This window comes from Helobdella robusta (assembly GCF_000326865.2).
Source record: "Helobdella robusta unplaced genomic scaffold HELROscaffold_16, whole genome shotgun sequence".
In the NCBI taxonomy this organism is placed as follows: Eukaryota; Metazoa; Annelida; class Clitellata; order Rhynchobdellida; family Glossiphoniidae; genus Helobdella; species Helobdella robusta.
This window is the reverse complement of record NW_008703893.1, coordinates 1,658,811-1,683,724: the sequence shown is the minus strand read 5'-3', so window position 1 is coordinate 1,683,724 and position 24,914 is coordinate 1,658,811. Positions and strand designations below refer to the sequence as shown.

The window sequence follows — 24,914 nt, the reverse complement described above, 5'->3', positions numbered from 1 at the left end:
TCGGTCTCATTAAGTCACGTTCCTGTTACAATTATAATAATAATAACAATTATTATTATAGTTATCATCATTATTATTATAGTTTTATTATTATTGTCTCTTCTACCGTCATCATATGTGAATGATAGTGTTAATAAAACGCGTATAAAATTAAGAGTGAGTAATTTATATTATTTTTTTTATTTACTTATTATTATTGTTATTGTTGATCAAAAATGACATTGTTATTATTATTATTTATATTATTATAGCTGACATTGTTAATAATAATTGGTTATCATCACTTTATTGCTTATTATCTATCATTCAATGTTCTCGTCAATGGGTTTTTCATCGTATATCATATCATCGTTATTATTATCGTCAGATGTTTGCTATTTGTGGTCATATCATTTCTATTATCATCGTCATTATTATTATCACCACTAATATCATTATTATTATTATTATCATTATTATTGTTATTGCTTTTGTTTTGGTTATAATTTTCGATGATGTATGTTAGAGTTCTTTCTGATCATAAATGATTTATTTATATTATTTTATCTTTATATTGAGTATTAATCTATCTATTTTCTTAACTGTTTCATTTATATTTATATATATATATATATATATATTTTTTTTGAATTAATTGAATTGAATATGTATATATATATATATATAATATATATATATATATACATGTATATATATTAATATACACAATAATTATATATATATATATATATGTACATATATACTTTTTTATAACAGGACCATGCTTATTGGATTTAATTATTACATTTGTTGACTGTATCCCAAGTATCATATGTGATACTATCTTAATTAATTACTGTATCTAGGTATCAAACGTGATACTACGGTAATCGCCGCATCTGGTTTCGGTTATCTGTATATCTTTAGTTTTATCTTTATATTTGTTGATGTTACTCTTTGATTTGTTGAGAATTTTTATTCTTCATCTTTGTTTGTCTTTCTTTCTCTCTCTCCCTCTCTCTCTCTTTCTCTCTCCTACTCTATATTTTATTTTTACCTTTGCCCATTCATTCATCCACACACCTCAATTATTTATCTAACTGTACATTTATATTTGATACTCTCTTCCTCTATATATATATATATATATATGTATGTGTGTGTGCGTTTGTATGCGTGTGCATGATTTATACCAAATCGTTTCAACTGTTAATTCTGTTTTATCATTGTATTGTATTGTTTTGTATTGCATTGTTTCAATCATTTGTTAGATCGGATTTCTCAATGACTGATTTAGTTTTTTTTATTTTTCTTTTGTATTCGACAAAAAAAGACAGTTATTAATTCACTCATTCAATTCATTCATCGCAATTTTCTTAATTATTAATAGTCTCCGAATCTAGTAAAATATATATATATATATATATATATGTATCTAGATATCAATGAAACAAAAATGAAATAAAGTAAATAAATGAATGAATAGTTAGATAAATTGTCGTCATTGTAGATTATAAGTAAGATCTATGTTCCAACTTGGTGATAAAGTATTGTGAAAATCATTCAGTGAGGCCATTGAATCAAATGTGCTTTGGTGATAAGGTTAGATTAGGTTAGATTGGATCAGGATAGAGCTGGGATTTTTAGTATTTTGATCTTTTTTCATTCTAATCATCTTCCTTTTCCTCGTCGTCATCTCCAAAAGGCGGGGGTCCGTCGTTGTAGTTGAAAGTTGTTAGTACTTTGTTGTTGATGATGTTTGTGTTTATGTTGTCTTTTTTGTTGATGTTGTCGTTTGTGTTGATGTTCTTGTTGATGTTGATGGTTTCACTTTCCTTCGCTGGAATGTTAGTGTCATCATTCGCGTTGTTATTGCTACTGTTATTGCTATCATCATTATTGTCATCATCGTTATTAATGTTTGTGTTGTTATGATTGTTGTCGTTATTATCATTATTACTACAATTATTGTTGTTATTATTGTCATCTTTGTTGCTGTTATTGCTTTTACTGTCAACGATAATAAAATTGCATTTATTAATGTCGTCGCTGTCACTGTTCACATTATTATCTTTAAAGTCATCAGCAGATGAGTTGATGTTGCCCTGTGGCCTATCGCTTTTGCTGGCGTATCCTTCCGTAATGTTGATGTCATTGTTGTCGTTGTTTATTTGTTCTTCTTGTAATTGTTGTTGCTGATATTGTTGTTGTCGACTGTTTTGCTCAGAAAATTTTTGAAGGTTTTGTTGTAAGGTGTTTTGTTGCTGCTGCTGTTGTTGCTGGTGTTGTTGCAGTTGTGTTTGCACCGACCTGCCATCAACCTTTTTCTCATCGATTAGTTCTAAAGTGGTGTTCTGAAGAGAAAAAATATTTTAAAAGTAAAAATGATATGAAAAGGATTTTATTTAATCAACAGTCACCATCATCATTATTATTGTCATCATCTGTACCATCGTCATCATCTGTACCATCGTCATCATCTGTACCATCGTCATCATCTGTACCATCGTCATCATTGCTTAAATCCTGGCTATAAAATAATTACATCTTTATCGTCACTGTTGTCATCATGATCACTATCCATGATATCTTCATCATGATCGCTAACACTTTCATCAGCATAATCATCACCATTATATTATTATTATTATTACCTTGATGACGTCAAGGGCTAACGATAGAATGTGGTTGCCTGAATAATTGAGGTCAGGCACTATCTGGCATTTCAAACGTTTGTAAACCTGGCTCATAATTTTTTTCGTCTGTGAAAATTATTTTTAAATTTTAAAAATAATAATGATGATTATGATTTGTTTTTGTTAACATCATCATCATTCTCGTCATCATCACCTTCAAACTGTTGTCATCTTCCATCTGAGAGATGACGTCATCGTAAGTGGAGGCCATCTCTTTGCTCTTCAGTTTCAACTGGTCATACTTAAAAATATAAGGGATGACGATGATGAAGTGATGACGACGATGATGATTTTGAGGAATTAACGGGTGAATGAATGGATGAATGAATGAATTATTTAATAAAAGAATGAATTAATTAATTATATAGCGCTGGCATTTTCCGATAAATCAAATATGGAATTGAGTGATGGCGATGACGCAACATCACACACATCCTCTTCAACCTTTCTTTGAGTATTCTCCAGCTGTTTCACGGTGACGTCATAATCATTTTTCAACTTCACGTAATCACTATTGCCACCCTCCTCAATGACATCATCGTCGTTGCCAGCATCATCGTCGTGATGATCACGTTTGTTGCTATAAGAGACCATCTTCTGTTTCATTATTGTCTCTCTCAGACTCGATATTAAGGACTGTGTGTACGATTTTATTCACTCATCTAATTCTTCGTTTGCTCATTCACTCATTCTTTAATTTATTCATTCGTTCGTTCATTCGTTCGTTCGTTTGTTTGTTTGTTAGGCGCTTAAAATTGTATGAAAGAAAAAACTTCTAACGTCATATTCTACTTTCATCTGCAGGCGTTCATGTTCAAATTTCTTTGAAATAAAATAATGAGGATGTAATAAAGTTAATTAATATTTAATTAATTGATTGTTTTTTAATTAATTTGTTTACGCATTAATTTATTCATTCCATCCATTCGTTCATTCTTCATACATACAGCTCTTCGTTCTTTTGTTCATTCACACAATCGTTTATTTTCGCATTTATTCATTTTTTCATTCATTTATTCATTCATTCGCTTGTTAATTAATTAATTCACTCATCCATTCAATTTACTCATTCGTATGTTCTTTCAAAAAGTTCAACTAAACCTACTTCTTCTCTAAACGCAAGCTCGTTGGCTAGTCGATTGATCTCCAACTGATTTGATTGTCTTACCGCGAGCAGTTGGCATTCAAACTCAACTGTCAATCAATCAGTCGTACAATCAAACAAATAAGCAAACAAACGATCAATTAATTCATTGGAACTTATACATACTAACATCTATTCATGGAGTTTTTAAGATATAAATTGAAACAAAAACACATACAATAAACCACCAACCTTGGCATTTGACCTTCGAACTTTCAAGTTCATCGACTTTTTTTTTGAGTTCACAGATCTGCGTATCACGTGCTTCTATTTCCCGCTCAAATTCTGATTGGTGTTCCAACAATTTTTCATCTGATGTCTCGAGTTTGATTGTCAACGCCTCCTGCAATGAATTTAAGTGCAAAACATTATGTGGACAGTGATGACGATGATGAAACACGCCACAACTTCAATGATGATGATAGAATGATATAGATATATAGATGACCAATTTCTTAAGACAAACATATAATCATAATCTAGTACGAAACAGCATACCCACTTACAGAAACACATGTAGACAGACACACATGCATACAATCGCACATATATACACATACATACACGAAATAGCCGACATACATACATACACCAATCCAGTATACCTTCTCGTCAATCAGTTGTCTCAACTTTACATTCAATTCGTTGCTATCTAAATTATTCTCCATCAGCCTGTAAATCGAATTCATCACCATAATCATCATTATCATCATTACCATCTCATTACCAACATCATTATCATCATCATAATTATTGTCATCATCATTATCGTCATCACCATCATCATTATCATCATCAACATGCATCATACTTTTGATTGAGGTCAAGGACTTTGTTAAATTTCTCACTCAACGTAAATAGTTTTTCCTTCTTTTCTTCAATTTCTTCCTTCAATCTTTCATTTTCCTTCCGGCATTTAAATAAATATAAGAAAATAATGACAATATTATTATAAGTAGTAGTAGTAGTAGTAGCAGTAGTAGTAGTAGTAGTAGTAGTAGTAGTAGTAGTAGTAGTAGTAGTAGTAGTAGTAGTAGTAGTAGTAGCAGCAGCAGTAGTAGTAATAGTAGAAGTTGTACTAGTAGAAGCAGCAGTAGTAGTAGCAGCAACAATAGCAGCAGTAGCAGTAGTAGCAATAGCAGCGGTAGTAAATTCTTACATTGAAGATCTTGGCTATACTCTGCTGCATGGCCACGACTTCAGAGCAGTTCAAAGGTGACGACGACGACGATGATGATAGAAATGATGACGATGATGTCGCTTGCCTTTGATAATGTTCTGTCAGCTGCTTTACCTGTGTGTGTTTGTGTGTGTGTGTGTCTGTGTGTGTGCGTGTGTGTGTGTGTCTGTGTTGTGCGTGTGTGTGTGTGTGTGTCTGTGATAATATAGACCTGATCGGACAGTAGTTCAACTTTATCAACGCTCTTCACGGAGTACGTCTTGATTTCATTGTTCAGCTGTTTGATGTCAACCAACATCGTCATCAGCACCACCATCATATTCGGATCTGTTCATAGTAATAATAATAACAACAATAATAATAATAATAATATCAATTATAATAATTATTATTTTCATTATGAAAATAATTCTGAAATAATTTCTAATGGTTATAGTAGTTACACCCACCAAAACCGGATGACTGCTGGTGATGATGATGATGCTGACCTGTGAACTGCTGGGCGTCCTTTTGAGTAAAAAACATAATTATAATAATATTAATAATAATGACAATAACTTTAAAAAAAATAATAATATAATTATGATAATAGATACATACCATTCGATGATACTGATTGACAAGTGGACTGATGGGTTTGCATGGTACATCTGGTCTGCTAACAGCTGCTGCTGATGCGGTTGCCAAAGTTGTAGTTGGAATGTTCGTTGATGCTGTTGTTGTCGACTTGTTTGCTGCTGGCAATGGAGTAGTTGTCATCGGCAAATTGGATGTAGTCGTTATGGTTGCTGTAACTTCTGTAGCATCATTTGCAGGTAAAACTTGATTTTGTTGCAAATCCATATGAGGTTTTTGTTGTTGTGGCTGTTGTGGTGGTAGTAGTGGTGGCGACGGCTTATGGTGTGGTTGGTCAAATGATGGATGTTGCGAGACAATCGGTAGCATAGCATGGCCCAATTTCGCCATCCTGTTGAGCAGCTTAACTTTTTCACCCTCAACACTAACATTGCTGTTGATAATGTTTCTATCAAGTTTGGTCTCAGTGTTGTTGCCGTCTGCTACAGTATGCAACGAATGATCTGTTGTCGCTGTTGCTGCTGCTGTGGCTGCTGTGGCTGCTGCTGTATCAGTTTCGACATCTTCAATATTACTGAATTCAGAACATGTGCTCTCACTGTCGGTTGCCTTTCCGTGGCTTGGATATTTCACCTTGATTACAAGTATTGTTTATTAATACTGGAATAATTATAAAAATATTAATAAATAAATATTATTAATAACTACTATTGTTGAAAATAAAAATTTAAACAACAAATCTTTAAGAATATAGCGGCACACATATCTACCCCCAATAGTAAACAACAGCATCAATAACGTCAACAAACTTTTAATATGGACAATTCAAAAAGACTGATGGCGTTATTTGGATCACGTGATGCAATCAGCTTAGCTCCGCCCACATTCATCCCAACGCAGTACGACATTAACGACTGTGAAAATTAGTTTTAGTGTGGTTGATGAGTTAACTTTCCGTCTCTTGTTTATAAGTCTATGACGAGTTATTTCGTAAAGATTTGTGTTAGATGGTTTGTAAAACAACATTCAAATTAGAGCACTATACACACGTTTAGACGACATTTTCCCCGAGATCGGGGGTTGCCGTTTGGCTACCTATGATGAAACCGAAATACCCCTCGACGCCATCCACATCTGTCACTCGCCTCAGTATCACGCAACCCCGCTTTCACTCTGTCCTTCTCCACCTGCTCTCTCCATCCCAATCGCGGACGACCCCTTCCTACCACTCCTTCAACCTCGAACTCCAACGCTCGCTCCAAATTAGAGCACTATGCAGACAAACATTTTTTAAATCACAACTACAAGAGCAATACTGTGATGTAATAAAAAAATATTATTGAAACAGACAAACAGACAGACAGACATACAGACAGATATTCAAACAGACATAAAGCATACAACAGAAAGATAGACAGATAGATATAGCAACATAGAAACAAACATCAATGTGTACAGTGAATGTGTAACAAATGAAAATGCGAATTCTGACCTCATCATACTCCTCATCAGCATCTTTTTTGCCTTCCAATCTGATCACCTCTCCACCTGTTTTCACTTTCAGTTTCACATTCTTTTTCTTTTCAACTTTTTCCACTAACTCACCGACCTTGACTCCGGGGTTCAAGGTCACGCGATATTTTTTAACAATGAACTTCACAAGATCACCTTCTTTTATTGAATGGCCTTCACCTTGAACAATGTCTTGAGCTATGACTCTGGTGGAGACGTCAATTGCACACAGAAGTTTGGCTAAACAGACCTGCTCATTATTAATTTTAACATCGTAATCATTATTATTATTATTGTTGTTGTTGTTGTTGTTATCATCATTATCACAATCTTCATCACCTGTCTGACAAAGTTATTGACATCTTCCAATCTATCGAAAAGAATGGACCAGGAATTATTTTGCTGGTCAAAGAAGGAGACATAATTATTTGCCTGCACCTGCAACATAGAAGCATGCAATGAGAGAGATAATGAGGAGTACGGGTATCGCCATTGTAGGATGGTGAATAAGATACTGATATAATTACAAGCGTGATACAGATGATGATAGCGTGGTCGTTAAGATGATAACGATTTGATGATATAACAATGATGATGATGTTTCATTTTTGTCCATATTTTTAATTCGATAAAAAAATTGTCTAGAATTATGAACGCTAATATTATGTTATCAAATTTTTATTTAAACAACGACATAAAAACATATACAACAAAAAAACATGAGAAATCATAGAAAAATATAATTTTAAATATACCCAAACTATAATTTATATATTAAATATACCCTAACTATAATTTATAAATAAATAAAAGGTCAAGATTAATTATTTTTCGGAATTTATGTCAAAATAAAAATGGACAACTGACACAAATTTGGAATGATGCTGTTATCTTTATTATAGCCACTGGTTTCTCTTTAGTCAGATAGAGAAGGATGGTGAACTTGAAACAAATTTCAAAAAATAAAATAATTAATTATTTAAACAAATAAAAGAATAACTAAATAAATACTTATTGAGATAATGAATACATTGATTATCTCATATTGTTATTAGTAGTTTAGCAGCAGCAACAACAGCAGCAGAAGTAGTAGTAATAGTAATAGTAGTAGTAGTAGTAGTAGTAGTAGTAGTAGTAGCAGCAGCAGCAACAGCAGCAGTAGTAGTATTTTATGATAAAATAGTAAAGATGTTAGTAATAATGATAATGATTCTATTATTAAAGTATAATATAATGAACACAATAGCCATTATTTTATAAAAGTAAGTAATTTTATAACATAAATGGATGAATTTGTGAAAAAAAAATTAATGACATTGTTTTTTTCACCAATCACAGCAACGCCAAGCTTTGCTGGGTTCGTGTAAGCACCATTTACTCTGTTTAAAAATGAATTTGAATTATATAAAAAAATTTCCTTCTATTTTTTTTAATAAAAATAGATAATGAAAATAAATAAACAAACATGAACCAACAGCTTATAGCAATGGCAGATAAAAGTACCAAGAACAGATGATGATGATGATGATGATGAAGAAGATGATGCTGATGATGATAACTGTGTTGATGAGAGCACTTTATCCTTTGAGGTATCTAATTGGAAAAATATTAACTAATTAATTAGTTAACTAATTAATAAAATTGTTTAAGCTTCATTCATTATATGAATTTAATTTAAAATAATAAAAAAGTTAGATATTTTGATGAAAAATATATCAAAACATATAAAAATATGCAAAAATGTACAATAATATATAAGAAATATACAAAGAATTTACAAAATTATATAAAAGTATACAAAAAGTATACACAAATTTAAAAAACTTAAGTAAAACATACAAAAATAGACAAAAATTGTAATAAAATGTTTTTCTTACCAGACGGTTTGTTTGAATTTTTTGGGGCAGTGTACGTAAGTAGGTCTTTAGTTGATGTTTGATCTATGTTAGTGTCATCTGCCTCAAATAAGGAAGCTAATTTGGAAGATCTGTGCGTGGAATGTGTGTTGAGTATGTATATTTCTGTTTTAATATGACTTGCATTGCATTTCAGTGAAATAATTTCACTGTATTGTATGTTGAATTGTTTCTACTTATACAGAGCTTATTAGGTTCCTTACTACTAAGTAAAAGACCATGTCTTTTACTTAAAGTTTTAGTTAGATATTTTCATCTTTTCAAGTTCAAGTCATTTGATTTCCCATTTTTCAATTCATTCACTTCACATTGATGAAGATTCATTGACTTGTGATTGATTTCTTTCATTCAACTAATCAACATTTTAATATTTATTTTAGTTAGCAAATAAAAAAAATTAAGTTACAAATAACGCAAATAATTTACAGGTAGATAAAACAAAAAAATAAAAATTTCGTTCAAAAGTTATAAAATATAAATAAAACTACTAAAAATACCAAAGACGCCCACCATATCTAAGATTCTAAAAAAAACTAAAGTTTCCAACTTATTGAAAAAATTTATGAAACTAATTTCATAATTTACTAAAAAAAATTAGCATACGTGTTTTGAAAAGTTGCAAAATCGTCATCGTCATTTCCCCGTTTAAACATTTTAAATAATTTCTTTCCCGGACAAAACGAAATATAAACAGTTTTAAACAAGAACTTTAAGCTTTACAACTAAGATTTACTTTTAAATTTAAAAAGAAACTTATAGGGCTGTAACGTATAATTGACATGTACATATTAGAATTACAATTGTGTTACTGTTAACATTACCCAAATTTCTTAAATAATAGAAATATTTTGATGACATATAAAAATTATTTTTTATTTATCTGTATGGGTGACATTGGCAAACCAGTTTTCATCAAAAATAATTCCAACAAAGAGAATAGTTTCAGATGTAATATAACGACAAGTTTTAACATTTGCACGATGAATTGATAAATAATGAAAGTACAATAATTGCAGTCTAATTGTAGCTAAAATCTGCAATTTGTCATATCAAAAATCAATAAAATTCTATTTTATTAAGCTAATTATCATTAATATTAAACATAATATTAAACCAAATTGTTCAAAACTACATTTTTACATAAAAATAACAGATATAAATTTAAAAAGCTGCCGTATTTATTTTGAAATTTTCATTCAAGAGTATCACAGTGACAGTTTTTCAAAATAGCTATTGACATCAACAGTTTTATTACTCCTCCTAGCTTGATCACGTTCCCTCATCAAACATTCCTCATAGTCCTCATCCATTTCTATGTTTCTAGCAACATTCATTTCGAGCAATGCTCTAGATTTATCTCTAAATTTTTCGACAATCAGTCGAGCACACTCTTCATGGTACATTCCTAATAATGACGTGCCATCTACTTCTAATATGACGTCACCTTCTCGTAGGCCGGAAGTGAAAGCAGCTCCGTTTTCCTAAAATGCAGAAGCACAAATTTTAGAAAAATGTCCGATTAAAGATTTTAGAGTCTAAACTAAAAAATTCATCAGTTATAAAATAATGTGTTTGTATATGTTTGTAGTTGTGTGGGAGTGTGTCTACCAATTTTGTTAACATACCTTTGTTATTATTAAGAGATATTCAATCATTCAGTCAAAAAGTTCATTCAAAACAAGCAAAGAATAAATGAATTAAACAGTCTTAATTGATCAACTAAAATAATAATCAGACACTAATTCAACAAGCCCTGAACTCAAGCAATTGAAAAATTAATCAACTAATTGTTGGCCATCTAAATAGTCGACCATCCGGCTAGCCAACAAACCAGCCAATCATATCAATCAAACAACTAATCAATCAGCCAATCAAATCAATCAACCTACCTGTATTTCAGCAACACGTGGCATGATATAATCAGTGTCAGCACCTCCAACAATAGCAATTCCTAGGATCAGTTTTGTCTTCGATATCATCAAAGTGAGTAAATTTTTGTTGGAAATTTCATTTCTTTGTTTTTGTGATTTGCTGTTGTGGCCGGTTATGGGCGACGAAAATGACGATGACGAAATCTGAGAGATGGTGAGAACATTTTTTTTGAAAGATTATTTTAATTTAAAGGTCCAGCAGATTAAAATGACAATTCATTGCGTCCTTCAACCCTTCCGATAAATTTAGCCAGTGGTAAACGTTCCGATAAATTTAGCGACGAAGCGAAACTATACGATGACAAATTTGAAACAAATGCTAAACTAAGACTTAAACGAATTAGAAATTAATTGGTAAAATAAACAAAAACTCAACTTTAACTTCCTTAGCTCGTTTCTTCACTGTCGTAGATTTTCCTTCTACGCCATGTGATTTTCCACCTCCGCGTCTCATCTCCATAAAAACTTCGGGACTGAGCATAACCCAGTTACCCCTTCGACGGAGCCAGGACATGTCAGCGTCATCATCACGTGCCCCCTTCCCGTCCTGATGTGTCACGAAGTCATTTTTGTTGTCGTCAACAATGACGTCATCGTCAACGTTATAAGCTATTTCCCCGTCTTCATGGTTGCTGGCGGCGACGGTGTTTTCGTTTTTGATGTTGTTTGGAGTGTTGTTTATGTGTTGTTTGGTGTTGTCGGTACGCGCCGATGTGGTTGTTGTTGATGGTGGTAGAGAGATGGTCGTTGACGGATTTGTGGCGTCGATCGACGATGAGGTCGCCGCACGCTCTGCAGTTTGCATGTTTCTTGCATTTACGAAAGTTGCTGCAGCCGTTGTGGTGGATCTGATTGGATTGTTTGCTGCTGTCATGTTCATGACTGTCGCTCGTTTACTTTTTTGAATGGCTCGTAGACTGTTGAATGCATCAGTTTCGACGATGTTGACTGCGAGGTTGTGCCGGTTTTGTTGGGTTTGTTGCTGCGGCTCTGCTAAATTTTGTTGTTGTTGTTGTTCTGTATGCTGTTGGGAATTTAGTTGTTGCGAATATGGTTGTTGTGTGGGTTGCTGCAGTTGCTGCTGAAACGACTGTTGTGGCTGTTGTTGTTGCTGCAGTAGTTGAGGTTGTGAATTGACTCGAACAAGTTCCGCCTGTTGTTGTCGTTGATGCAGATTGCGTCGTTGATGTTGTTGCTGATGCCGGTGTTGATTGTATTGTTCTTTTAGCAGCTGCAGTAAATTATATTCTTCAAGTTTTTTATTTTTTGGCAAATCAGTGGAAATTCTCAACTTTCGTTTCTGATTTTTAAGAACGTCATCAGCATCATCTATCCTGTCATCATCATCATCTATCATGTCATCATCATCATCATCATCGTCATCATGGATGACATGATTAAATTTTTTCTTCTTCCTGTATTCACTTCCGCTGTTGTTAACTGAGTTCACTTTCAAATTTTTCACATTGTTATCGTCACCATCGAATACGACGTTGAGAGCTGACTCAAGTAGCGTCCAACGGCCATCGTCCCTGGTGCGCTGAAGCTGACGTGATGCAACATGTACATGTGACCGCAACGATTACAAAACAACAACAACAAACTGTAAGATGCTATTGTAAGGTGCTTATTGTAAGGTGATAGTTGTGTTTGTTTGTTTGCTTGTTTGCTTGCTTGCTTGTTTGTTTGTTCGTTCGTTTGTTTGTTGAAAGTTGAACGCATGTGCCTCTTACGCTAAGTTTTAGGGTGCTATACAAATCAAAACTTTTCAAATAATGATACAAACTTTGTTCTGTGACGTCATAGACTTGATTGATGACGACACCGACACTCTTGAATCGCGAAAAGGTTCGACGTGATATATCTGAAAGTTTGTTAGACAGATGAACGAACGAGTGAATGAATAGTTGAATGGTTAAATGAATTAAATAAGAAAGTGAATGAATGAATGAATGAACTAACGAACGAACGAATGAATGAATGAGTGAATGAATGAATGAATGAATGAATGAATGAATGAACGAATGAATAAATGAATGAATGAAAGAACAAATAAATAAATATCCTACTCCACTCTGAACAACCAGCTTGTTGTAGATGTGAAGGTCATTGTGTCTGATGAGGTGACGAAGATCTTCCAGCAGTGATAACTGTTGATTGGTTGGTTGTTTAGTTGGTTGTTTAGTTGATTGATTCAATTAGTTGGGTGGTTGATTGATTATTGAAATTTCATTCATTCACTCAATCATTCAATCAACCATTTACTAACTAACTAACTGACCTTTTTCCTGCTGTTCAACAAAATGATGGCCCCATTGAATAGATCGTAAATAGAAATAGCGCTGTATAGATACGACTTCAAATAGTTGATAAACATCTTGTAACCCCCTTCGTTCAACAATCGACTTGCCCTCTTTAACAAGCTACTTGGATCGGTCCATTTATACATGGGGGGTGTACAGGTAGTGTTTAGAACCAGTTGGGAACCCCAGCCGCGTTTAAATGATGACTACATGAATTATTTTATTAGATTTTGTTTAGATTTCAGGAGATTTCGTGGTTTTATTTTGCATTTTTTTTAATTTAAAAAAAATTCATACTCCCTAAAATTATTATTCATGAAAATCATGAATAGGACTAATTTGGCGCCAACCTTTTCTGAAAGACTGTCCCAGTTGCGTCTGCTCGGTACGTCTAACTCCATTTCCCCAACAGCTCCATCCATCGTATCACTGCCTCTTTTGTTGTTCATGTTGTCGTTGCTGTTGTTGTAATTTTCTGTAGCTATACCGTAAGGAATCTGATGAAGATGGTGATGAGGATGATGAAGATGGTGATGGTGATGAGGATGAAGATGGTGATGATAAGATAACGATGATGATAACAATGAGGAAAAAGATGAAAATGATGACGGAAATGATAATGGTGGCAAAGTCAGAAATGATAAAGTGGGTGATTCTGATACAACAGTCCTGATATACATGTGATGACGACAATGATATTAACATAACGTAAAAATACATAAAAAATATTACTATACTTACATAAATATTACAAATATTCCTCTAATTAATAATGAAAAACATCTACAATCATATACGTACAGTACAATCACATGTGACGTTATTTGACTAAATTCACGTCTCGACTAAAGCCAACGCTTTCAAATAAAAGGTTTATTGATTCATTAAACAAAAGATATAGTTTTATTACATATTATTATTATTATTATTATTATTATATTTATATATATATTATATATTTTTAAAAGCGGCCTTGGTTGGCAAAACAAAACAACGGTTGTGAATGCTTGACGAATCAATATTTTATACTGAGCAATGGACCGTGATGACGACTGGTGATGGTGAAGAAAATGATGAAATGATGATGAGGATGACGACTATGGTGATGATGAAGATGGTGATGATGATGAAGATAATGAAGATGACGACTGTGGAGATGAAGAAGATGATGAGGATGAAGAAAATGAAGAAGATACGACGGTGGTGATGACGAAGATGATGATGATGAAGAAGATGATGAAGATGACGACTATGGAGATGATGAAGAAATTGATGATGATGAAGATGATGATAATCTACTATCGCTTTTTTAATTATCATCTTTGTTTACACGATTTTCAACACCATTAGAATCATATTCATAAAGACCGTCATCATTATCTACCTGCCTTTGATTTGATTGACATCATTTTAATCATAAATTTTCGTCTCACCTTCTTTATTGTTATTATTTTTGTTGTCTTTTATTCACAATGATCCAAATTTCATCATAACCATAATCTTAATCGCAATCAACTTCACTGTAATCTTCACTTACACTATATAATCAACTGAATCATTACTGTCCTTATCGTCACCAACAAAATCATCATCATCGTCGTCGTCGTCATCATCGTCATGGTAATCATCATCACCCTCATCATCACCCTCATCATCATCCTCATCATCATCCTCATCATCATCATCATCATAATCATCATCGTCTGACCTTGCCAACGTCCTTGAGGGTTATGATCAATTCCTTGGAAGATTTGAGAATCTTTTTGGCCATCACGTGATCAACATCGAGAAAATTATGTCCATTTACGTCCAAGATTTGGTCACCTACCTAGATGATGATGTTGATGATGATGATGGTGTTGATGATGTTGATGATGATGTTGATGAAAATGGTAATGATGGTGATGACGATGGTGTTGATGATGATGTTGAGGATGGTAATGATGATGATGTTGACGTGGATGGTGATTATAACGATTATGATAGTGGTGGTGATAATAACGAAATGATAGTTGAAATGAAACGATAATGGCGATGATGATGTCGAAAATATTTAAAATAAAAAATAACCTTGACCCCGGCCTGTTCACCTAATGACCCCGAGGTGACCCCTGTGACGTAAATACCAAGTTTGTATTCTCTACCGCCTCTTATGACCAGGCCCAATCTACGACTGCCCGTTGTTATCTGCACCTGGTTATTATTATTATTATTGTTTATTATTATTATTCATTTATTAATTCATTCCTTCATTCATCACAATGAATGACAGACAGAAACACGCACTCTTCTGATCTTATTAAACTTTCTCTTCATCAAAACCGATGACGATGATGACAGCGACGAAGACGACAATCTTTTCACGTTTCCGTCACCATTATCACCAACACCATCATCATCACTGAGAGGTGGTGACGTCATCGCCCCCTTTGGGGTCACCCAGACGTAGAGGGGGCGGGCGGCAGTAGGAGGTCGTCTGCCCTTTTTAATGGGCCTTTCTACCACCATTTCTAGACGTCTGCTAGATCGGATTACCTGGGAAAAAAATTCGTGAATTAATTTTATTTTTGTGTACGCTTTTTAAAAACGATATGCTGAATATTACCACATTCCATTTTCTAGTTAAATATTCATCATTATTGTGTCATATTCAATTATCATCAACATTCTCATTTCTAGAATATAATCAGTTTCTTAATCTTCATAACAATAATAATAATAATAATGTGTCATTTATATAGCGCCCTGTGAAATAGTCACCCGCCGCGGCGTTCGCAACCGGAAAAACTCACAGCAGCAGCTTCCTGTGACGTCACATCCTCAAACGAGATACCATTGATAGCTAGGATGCGATCTCCAGACCTCAGCCCTCGTGCGTGACCTTCAGAACCAGCCTTGACATTTGACACGTAAATCCCTTCACTTCCTACATCTGATGATCCGACTATGTTGAATCCGTAATTCGGAGTTTTGTTGTTGTTGCTGTTGTGGTTGTTATGATTATTGTTGTTTTTGTTTTTAGATGGAATGTCCGGGAAACCGTCGTAGTCAATAGTGATAGTCACGATGGTGGAGTCCGGTAGAGTTCGTAGAGTGTGAAGCGCTGATCTGCTAAATTTCATGTCAGGTTGTTTCCTACTTGTTGTGTAGTCGATGTGGTCACTTCTGTGGCTGTCGGTCTTGCTCGTTTTTGTTGCATAAGCACGTTTGCTGCTGTTGTCGTTTTTTATGCGATTGTTGTTGCCGTTGTCGTTGCGCTGACTGCTTCTGCTACGTCTGTTAACGTGGTAGCTGTCGTTCTTGCTACTACTGTTGTTGTTGTTGTGAGTTTTGTTGATGTGACTGATCTTTTTATACTGATTCGTCCTCCTAATCCTCTCCAGAGTCACTTCCCCGTCTGAATAGAACGATGGTGATGCTGGCAAATAAACTCGATGACCCTGGCCTTTGTCAACTCTGGCGGGGTCGTTGTCGCGAACAAACCCCCTATCTTTTCTACTAAGCCCGTGACGCCAATTTTTCTTTGTGACGTCATTGTTATAATCGGAAGCAGCGACGGCAGCAGTGGTAGCAGCAGTAGTAGCTGTTGTTATCCACTTGTATTTATTTCGATCATCGATCAGCCGTAAATCTGGTATAGACAATAACTTCTTATTGACGGATGTCATCGTCAACAATCATTTTAACCGCATTTCAACAAGTCAACACACATTTAAATAGTAACCTTCCGTGAGAGTACCAAATATAACTATCGTTCATACGTATGAAACACGCACACATACAAGCTACGAAACACACACACACATGTGTGAGAATATGTATACCGCTTGTATTGGTTCCTTCTGAAATTTTTGGCAAAGTTGCGACCTTCCTTTGAATAATTAAATACCTTCATACCTGGGTTGGTTATGCATGCTGAGATGTGCGTAAAACGCTTGTATTTTTGGATATGTGTGTGTATTTATATAAAATGTGCGTGCATTCGTGTACATTTGTGTGTGTGTGTATTTAGGTGTATGTGTACGTATTTATGTATGTGTGTATATTTATGTATGTGTGTGTATTTATGTATGTGTGTGTATTTATGTATGTGTATTCGTGTATATGTGCCACAGCAGCAGCAGCAGCAGTAGTAGTAGTAGTAGTAGTAGTAGTAGTAAAAGAAGAAGCAACAGCAGCAGCAGCAGTAGTAGTAGTAGCAGTAGTAGTAGTGGTATCGTCTTTAATTGATAACTTAATTTAAGCAATGAAGAAAACCAAGCCAGGTTTTACGTACACAGGAGAGACATTTTATCCCTTTCAGAATCATTTAATAATAATAGTATATGGAGACATTGCATTCGTAGTAAGAGTGATTTTAACTTTGAAACGAGAAAACTGACAAAATTTAATAATAATAATATCATTAAAATTAGTATTAAAATTATAAGTAGGAGCGAATAATTAAATAATAATAATAATAAGTAAATAAATGTTAATAGCAATGATAGCATCTTTATTGGCAGAAAATTTCATGACATCAATAAATTATATATATATATATATATATATATACGTTATATATTGTTATAATATATAACAAACAACACTGATAATAACACATATATTGTTGATATTATTAATTCATGAATTTAAACACAAACAAAACAACAGTACATATATAGGTACATACATATGTAGGTATTGTAATATATAGTTTGATTGCTATTATGAGCTTAATTATATAATCACACAAGCGCGCACGCACAAACACACACAAACAAATACACACACACACAAACAAACAAATACACACACACACAAACAAACAAATACACAAACACACACAATCACGCACGCACACAATTAGTTTCAAGTGTAATGAGATTGACTTTAATTTTAATCTGAATAAAAAACTATTAATTTATATTAACTTTTTTTTGCAAAGGTTCACGATGATGATGATAATAATAGCAATAATAAAAATATAAATAATAACAATAACAATAATAATAATAATATGGAGAGTGACGTGATGATGATGATGAGTTATAATTGTAACAATCCGTCGATTTTTAGAGGATAGAACTCTCTCGTTTTGATTAAAAGAAAGAAATAAATGAATGACGCCCGTGCAGTCATCATCATCATCATCGCCATCATCATCGTCATCAACAATAATAATCTTAATAAACAATAACAACAACGACAACAATAACGATAATAATAACAACAACAATAATAATAATAATGATAAACAATAACAAAGCCGGTCATCATCGTCATAAGCATCACCATTAACACAACTAATAACATCACCATCATCAGCGAGAACATCATTATCATCATCATTATCCTCCTTCTTATATATATATATATATATATATATATATATATATATATATTATCTACATATTTATTTATAATTATTTATTTATTCATATCAGGGGTGGGCCAAACTACGGCCCGCGAAGCTATTATATGTGGCCCGCGAGGCCAGACATTGTGATCAAAAGAGGGTCGAAAAAATTTGCTATTTAAGTACATATGGTGAAATAGTTCTCAATTGGGCCCGCACAACAAAAAAGTTTGCCAAACCCTTAGTTATATCTAGAGAGAATAGGAAGATGAGATAAAGAAAAAAATATATAAGAAGAACTTTAAAACTCACATCATCGATTGTGATTTTATTGATTGATTGATTGACTGATCGAGTGATTAAATGATTGAATAAATAACTGATTGATTGATCAAACGATTGAATAATTGAATGAATAATTGATTGATTGATTGAGTGATCGAACATTTAAAAGATTGATTGGTCAAATGACTGATCGATGTATCGGTTAAATGATTGAGTGATTGATTAATCGATTTATTGATTGATCGAAAAGAAAAAAAATAAAAAAAAACTCTTTAATTATAAGCACACATATGTATACGTTTAAAAACTTACCAATTAAATTGAAATAATAAATTTTAACACGTAACAACTGAAAAATATTCTGAATTAAAAACGAAGGAAAAGATAATTCCATTAATTTCACTTGAAAATAAAAAAGATTTATTCAAATTATTAAATAACAGATGGAACAAATTGTCTGCTAAAGTAAATAAGTAGCTTAATTAATTAATTTATTAATTTATTAATTTATTAATTTATCAAATTATTCGTTTATTACCTAATCAATCGAATAATTGAACGGGAGAAAAATAAGTCCAACAAGACACGAAAAAAAAATTAAAGATAAAAAATAACGCATCTATAATAATTAATTAATAATGATATTATTATACAGAAAATAAAGAGAGAGAGACAGAAAGAGAAAAAGAGAAAGAGTGAGAGGGAGAAAATCACATAACTTATTCTCGTTGTATAAAATGATGATCAGATCAAAGATTCGAACTTCTTTTTTTTGGACAGATATGTACACACAAACACACACACACAACACACACACGCACACGTACACACTCACGTGTACAATAACAGATACATGTTTGAAGGTGATTAAAAATCCTGAATTTAAATTGGTCTACACAAAATGTAGCCGATATCATGCCTAACAACAAAGCATCTTTAACTAATAAGAATTTTTACAGGAACAAATACACGGAAAATATGTACACGTCCAAAATTAAACACATACACACATCACATACAAATAATGTATAAACAGTTTTATATACAATAACAAGCAAACACAACACACACACACACACACACACACACACACACACACACACACACATACGTACATACATACATACAAAAATACACACATATTCATATACAATCATGGAACCAATACAATGATATGCATTTATTAACTTTTTTATCATTATAAATTCATTCATTTTTATTATTATTATTATTATTGCTACAATTAACAACGAAAATAATAATAATAATAATAATAATAATAACGACAAAAATAATAAAAATAATTTTAGCTTCTTTCTCTACAAAAACAATGCCTGTTTCGAATATTTAGTACACATGGCTTGCATGAATCTTCTGAAAGTTAATCATAATCGTCATCGCTATCATCACCATCAACATCATCGTCGTCGTCTTCATCATCAATGTGACCACCACCATCATCATCATCATCATCATCATCACCACCGTCGTCTTCATCATCATCATCATCGTTCTTGTGATCATCTTCATCGTCACACACACACACACACACGTTTAGACGGCATTTTCCCCGAGATCGGGGGTTGCCGTTTGGCTACCTATGATGAAACCGAAATACCCCTCGACTCCATCCACATCTGTCACTCGCCTCAGTATCACGCAACCCCGCTTTCACCCTGTCCTTCTTCACCTGCTCTCTCCATCCCAATCGCGGACGACCCCTTCCTACCACTCCTTCAACCTCGAACTCCAACGCTCGCCTAGTCCCGACCCTTTCATCCCTTCTCAACACATGTCCATACCACCGCAATCTCGATCTCCTTATCAATGTCACAATGTCCTCATTCAGTCCCATCATTGACATCAGCTCTGTACTACTCCTCCTATCCTTCACTTTAACCCCACACATCATCCTCACCATAGCTCTTTCAGCCCTCTGCAGTACACTTTCCTACTCTCTCCTCAACACCCAAGTTTCACCACCATATATCATCGCTGCTCTCACACATGCTTTATATACCCTCCCTTTCATCTTCACTGACCATTTCTTTCCACACAATACCCCACCCAGTTCCCTAAATTTCATCCATCCCACACGAACTCTAGCCGTAACTGCGCTCAAACATCCTCCATCCGCATTCAGCTTATCCCCTAAGTAAACAAAGTCATTCAGCTTATCCCCTAAGTAAACAAAGTCATCTTCATCGTCACCATCTTTTAAATAAAAATGATAGTGGTAGTGCAGTTTTAAATCTACAGTTCACTTTTAAAACTTGAACAGTTCACTTTTAATCATTCACAGGAAGTACTTGAGGACGGAGACGCTGATGAACTTCTCGATGAAGAGTTCCGAGTCGAGGACAGCTATGTGAGCTGCACGGCCGATGAAGTGATTGGTGTTGCTGGTTAGTGCATGGTAGACGTCATACCGGACCAGTGTGGTGTTGTGACGCTGCTGCTGTTGCTGCTGCTGTTGTGGCTGCTGTCGTTGCTGCTGTTGTTGTTGTAGCGGAGACGCAAAGGAAGGTAGCTGGAATGACAATCGAAGTTGTTGTTGTATCTGCTGCTGCTGCTGGCTGATTGAGTTTGTTGTTACTGCTGTTGTTAGCTGTGGTTGTTGCTGCTGGTGCTGTGGCGTTGAGAATTGTATGGTCGGCTTCTTAGATGAAACTGATTGTGGAGGCAGTAAAGATGGATGTTGTTGTTGTTGTTGCAGTTGATGTTGTTGTAATGTCGTCAGTGCTGCTGGTTCGTCCAACAAAGGCCTCAACAGGTTGTTGACCATTTCAATGTACACTGACCCTGCATTATAAATTACCTCTCTAATCAATCCTTCAATCAATCAACAAGTTAATCAATCAATCAATCAACCACTCAATCAGTCAATCTAACTATCTATCAATATATCTATCAATCAGTCAATCAATCAATCAATCATTCATTTAATCAATCAATCAATCATTCATTTAATCAATCAATCAATCAAACTATCTATCAATCGGTCAATCAATCCATCAATCAATGAGCCAACCAATCAGATAATCAACAATCAACCCCACAGCAATCAACTTAGTTTCTTTGATTTCGAAAGCAATAACAGTAAGGCAGCGGATGCAGGCACTTTCAACTCAACCATTCCACACCATCATCCCACAACCAAGGCCTACCGATTCCAGATGTGTCCCTCAGTGCGGCCTTGCATATTTCGATCCTGGATGAATGGAATGGGACGTAGCGATCCTGCTGGGATCCCACCAACAGCACGTTTCGGAACTGCCTCAGCACTGCGTGATTTATAAATTTAACCTCGGCCGTTGGAAAGTGCTTCTACGTTGAAAAACACCTCAAAAACTTTATTCACACTTATTCGTAAATGTTAAAAATTATTTTAACACGAAACTTTATCATCATCATTAACATCAACACCACAATCATTATCAACATCATCATCGCCATCACCATCATAATAATTTTTATCATCATAACAGACCAGGCTTCTGGCTGAGTTTGTAGAGGAATGTCTGTCTTGGATCGTGATGGTCCTTCAATGAAAGCTGCAGTAAGGAGGTTGACTTCTTCCATTTCTGCATGAACCATATTCCTGGGTGATTGATTGGTTAGTTGAATGGCTGATTGATTGGTTGGTTGGTTGGTTGATTTGTTGATTAATTGATTTGTTAATTAATTGATTTGTTAATTAATTAGTTGATTGATTGACTAAATGATTGATTGACGATGGCTATTTGCTTCCTCATCTCCCTCATCATCATCTCTCTCTCTCATCATCATCGTCATCATCATCATCATCATCATTCCTCTCATCATCATCATTACAAATATCGTCAACATGGCCAACTTCAACCAACCCATATTAACTAATCCACTATTGTTGAAGAGCATTCCAAGGTGGGGGCCGGATAGGGAGAGGAAGGTGTGCAGACGGGGCAATAAAGGGGCCATCTCTCGACGGGTCAGTGCCGACCGGATGATGATGTTTCCCAGGGAGTGCCCTATGAAACTGACAATCAATCAATCAATCAATCAATCAATCAATCAATCAATCAATCAATCAATCAATCAATCAATCAATCAATCAATCAATCAATCAACCAACCAATCAATCAATCAATTAATTAATCCCTAATCTAGCTTTAGCAATCAATCCACAATCTAATCTATATTAAGCAATCAAGCCCTAGTTAATTTTTAGTAATCAAACCCTAATCTACTTTTAGTAACCAGGGTTCCAACCTAATTTTAGTTGGCTTGATGCTGTAGAGATCAATATGGTAGAGAATCTCTTTGACCAATCTATCGGTCATCACCTCGAAATCTGAAAACGTATCGGACTGGTTTCTCTCTGACATCAGGAAGTCCACGCGTCCAGAAGAACTCAGCGCCATCTCCAAGTAGGTACGAACTAAGCGAAGATCAGTACTGTTGCCTGTGTGTGTGTGAGTGTGTGAGTGTGTGTGTGAGTGTGTATGCGTGTGAGAGTTTGTATGCTTGCGATTTATGTTTATAAAAATACAAGTAAGTAGATGCAAATTTTTTTGTAGCAAATACTTAAAAACTGAAAAACATATTAGACTTAAAGCATAATAAAATGCCAACCATCTAATCCGTGGACACAGACAATGAGATGGATTCCATCGTTTCTGGATGAGGACGACGACGATGAAGATGGCAGCATTTTCTCCGGTGGCCAGAAATATGGCTCCACAGAAGTCTGCGTCAGATGGTCGCTGGAATGGTAGTATTATTGAATCACCATTGATTAAGCGAAATATTGGGATTGAGAATTTTTTTTAAATTTGAAAAAAAACGTGTGTACGGTTAATCAAAAACCCAAATCTGCCCGGACCTATAAAAATGGCCATGATAGCCAATGACATTCCTCAGGTGCTCTTTGGCGTGGCTAAACTTGACCGTCTGATCAGTGACCTTGGAGACCAGCTGTCTGCTGGTCAGCTGCTGGTGATAATGGCTAGACACCTGCGTACTGCCGCTATCTTTACGCGTCACTTCCGACGACGAGTTGATGCTATTGTTGTTGCTGCTGTCTCTTTTACTACTACTACTACTACTACTACTACTACTACTATTATTATTATTATTATTATTATTATTATTATTATTATTATTATTATTATTATTATTATTATTATTATTATTGCAGTTTTTCGCTATAGTCTTGTTCATTGCACTGCATTCAACAGATGATGAGGACGACGACGAAGCGGGTTTGCCGGCAAATGACGTCGACGACGACGACGATGATGATGATGAAAATGGCGATGCTTTTGATTTCTGATGATTTGAATTATTAACGATGCTGTCATTATTGCTCACATTATTATTATTATTATTATTATTATTATTATTATTATTATTATTATTACTACTACTACTACTATTATTACTATTATTGTTGTTATTATAGCTGCCAGTTTCACAAAAATTATTATTATTATTATTAAAATGTTGATCTTCGTAGGGCTCGTTATACTTGGGGGTGGAGGCGAGATCGGGCATGTCCAGGAGTGAATCCCTGAAGCTGAGTTTCCCTCCTTCGCCGTTGATCTCGTTCGTAAAGGTCAAGTTCATGACGTCATCGTCCTCCTCGCGATGACGCAAAAAATCATCTCTATCGTCGTTGATGTGGCTCCTGTTGCTGGTGGTGGCTGTGGTTGGTTTTTTGCTGGGCGTGGCGTAGTTGTCGTTGTTGTTGTTGCCATTGTTGTTTAGGGAGAGTATTCCTATCACGCTGTTCGATTTCACGACAGGAGTTTTCTCGTCATCGTTAAGAGCAGCGTTCTTCTTCTGCTTCTTATCACTGTTATCATTATTACTTTCGCCGTCATTGTTGTTGTTGCTAGTCTTAGCAGGGTTGTCATCCTTAGTCTTTTTGTAGTCGTAATTGTAGAAGTAGATGACGTTTCCGCAGTTGCTGCTCAAGTCGTGGTTCGAATAGGTGTCCACGTACTTCTGCTGGGACGACAGCAGGCTCGCTGGCATCGGTAGTGAATGCAGTGACGGCGATTTTGATGATAA

At 34.5% G+C, this 24,914-nt stretch overlaps 3 protein-coding genes across 3 annotated transcripts; all 3 read right to left on the bottom strand.

Annotated features, from left to right (window-relative positions):
• Positions 1–1,646: 1,646 nt before the first annotated feature.
• Positions 1,647–9,134, bottom strand: HELRODRAFT_169709 (hypothetical protein; the record flags this gene model as incomplete). The annotated part of the gene is made up of 20 exons (XM_009015532.1): positions 1,647–2,333; positions 2,634–2,741; positions 2,830–2,916; positions 3,120–3,311; positions 3,456–3,497; positions 3,781–3,869; positions 4,012–4,162; positions 4,425–4,491; positions 4,631–4,725; positions 4,979–5,113; positions 5,211–5,326; positions 5,488–5,506; positions 5,600–5,863; positions 6,005–6,208; positions 6,385–6,489; positions 7,068–7,337; positions 7,427–7,525; positions 8,553–8,680; positions 8,965–9,074; positions 9,124–9,134. The coding sequence occupies 20 exons, from the start codon at positions 9,132–9,134 to the stop codon at positions 1,647–1,649; spliced, it is 2,979 nt and encodes a 992-aa protein (XP_009013780.1).
• A 763-nt stretch (positions 9,135–9,897) lies between these two features.
• HELRODRAFT_190836 (hypothetical protein) lies at positions 9,898–16,905 on the bottom strand (the record flags this gene model as incomplete). The annotated part of the gene is made up of 12 exons (XM_009015531.1): positions 9,898–10,091; positions 10,113–10,484; positions 10,893–11,078; positions 11,311–12,480; positions 12,721–12,798; positions 13,004–13,084; positions 13,216–13,443; positions 13,588–13,734; positions 14,946–15,065; positions 15,308–15,430; positions 15,524–15,772; positions 16,030–16,905. 11 exons carry the CDS (start codon positions 16,903–16,905, stop codon positions 10,209–10,211), a joined length of 3,534 nt encoding a protein of 1,177 aa, XP_009013779.1. The 3' UTR covers positions 9,898–10,091; positions 10,113–10,208.
• A 4,251-nt stretch (positions 16,906–21,156) lies between these two features.
• On the bottom strand, positions 21,157–23,553 carry HELRODRAFT_75112 (hypothetical protein; the record flags this gene model as incomplete). Its single annotated transcript, XM_009015530.1, has 7 exons — positions 21,157–21,312; positions 21,643–21,682; positions 22,015–22,144; positions 22,351–22,461; positions 22,727–22,878; positions 23,112–23,304; positions 23,475–23,553. 7 exons carry the CDS (start codon positions 23,551–23,553, stop codon positions 21,157–21,159), a joined length of 861 nt encoding a protein of 286 aa, XP_009013778.1.
• Between the last annotated feature and the right edge of the window lie 1,361 nt (positions 23,554–24,914).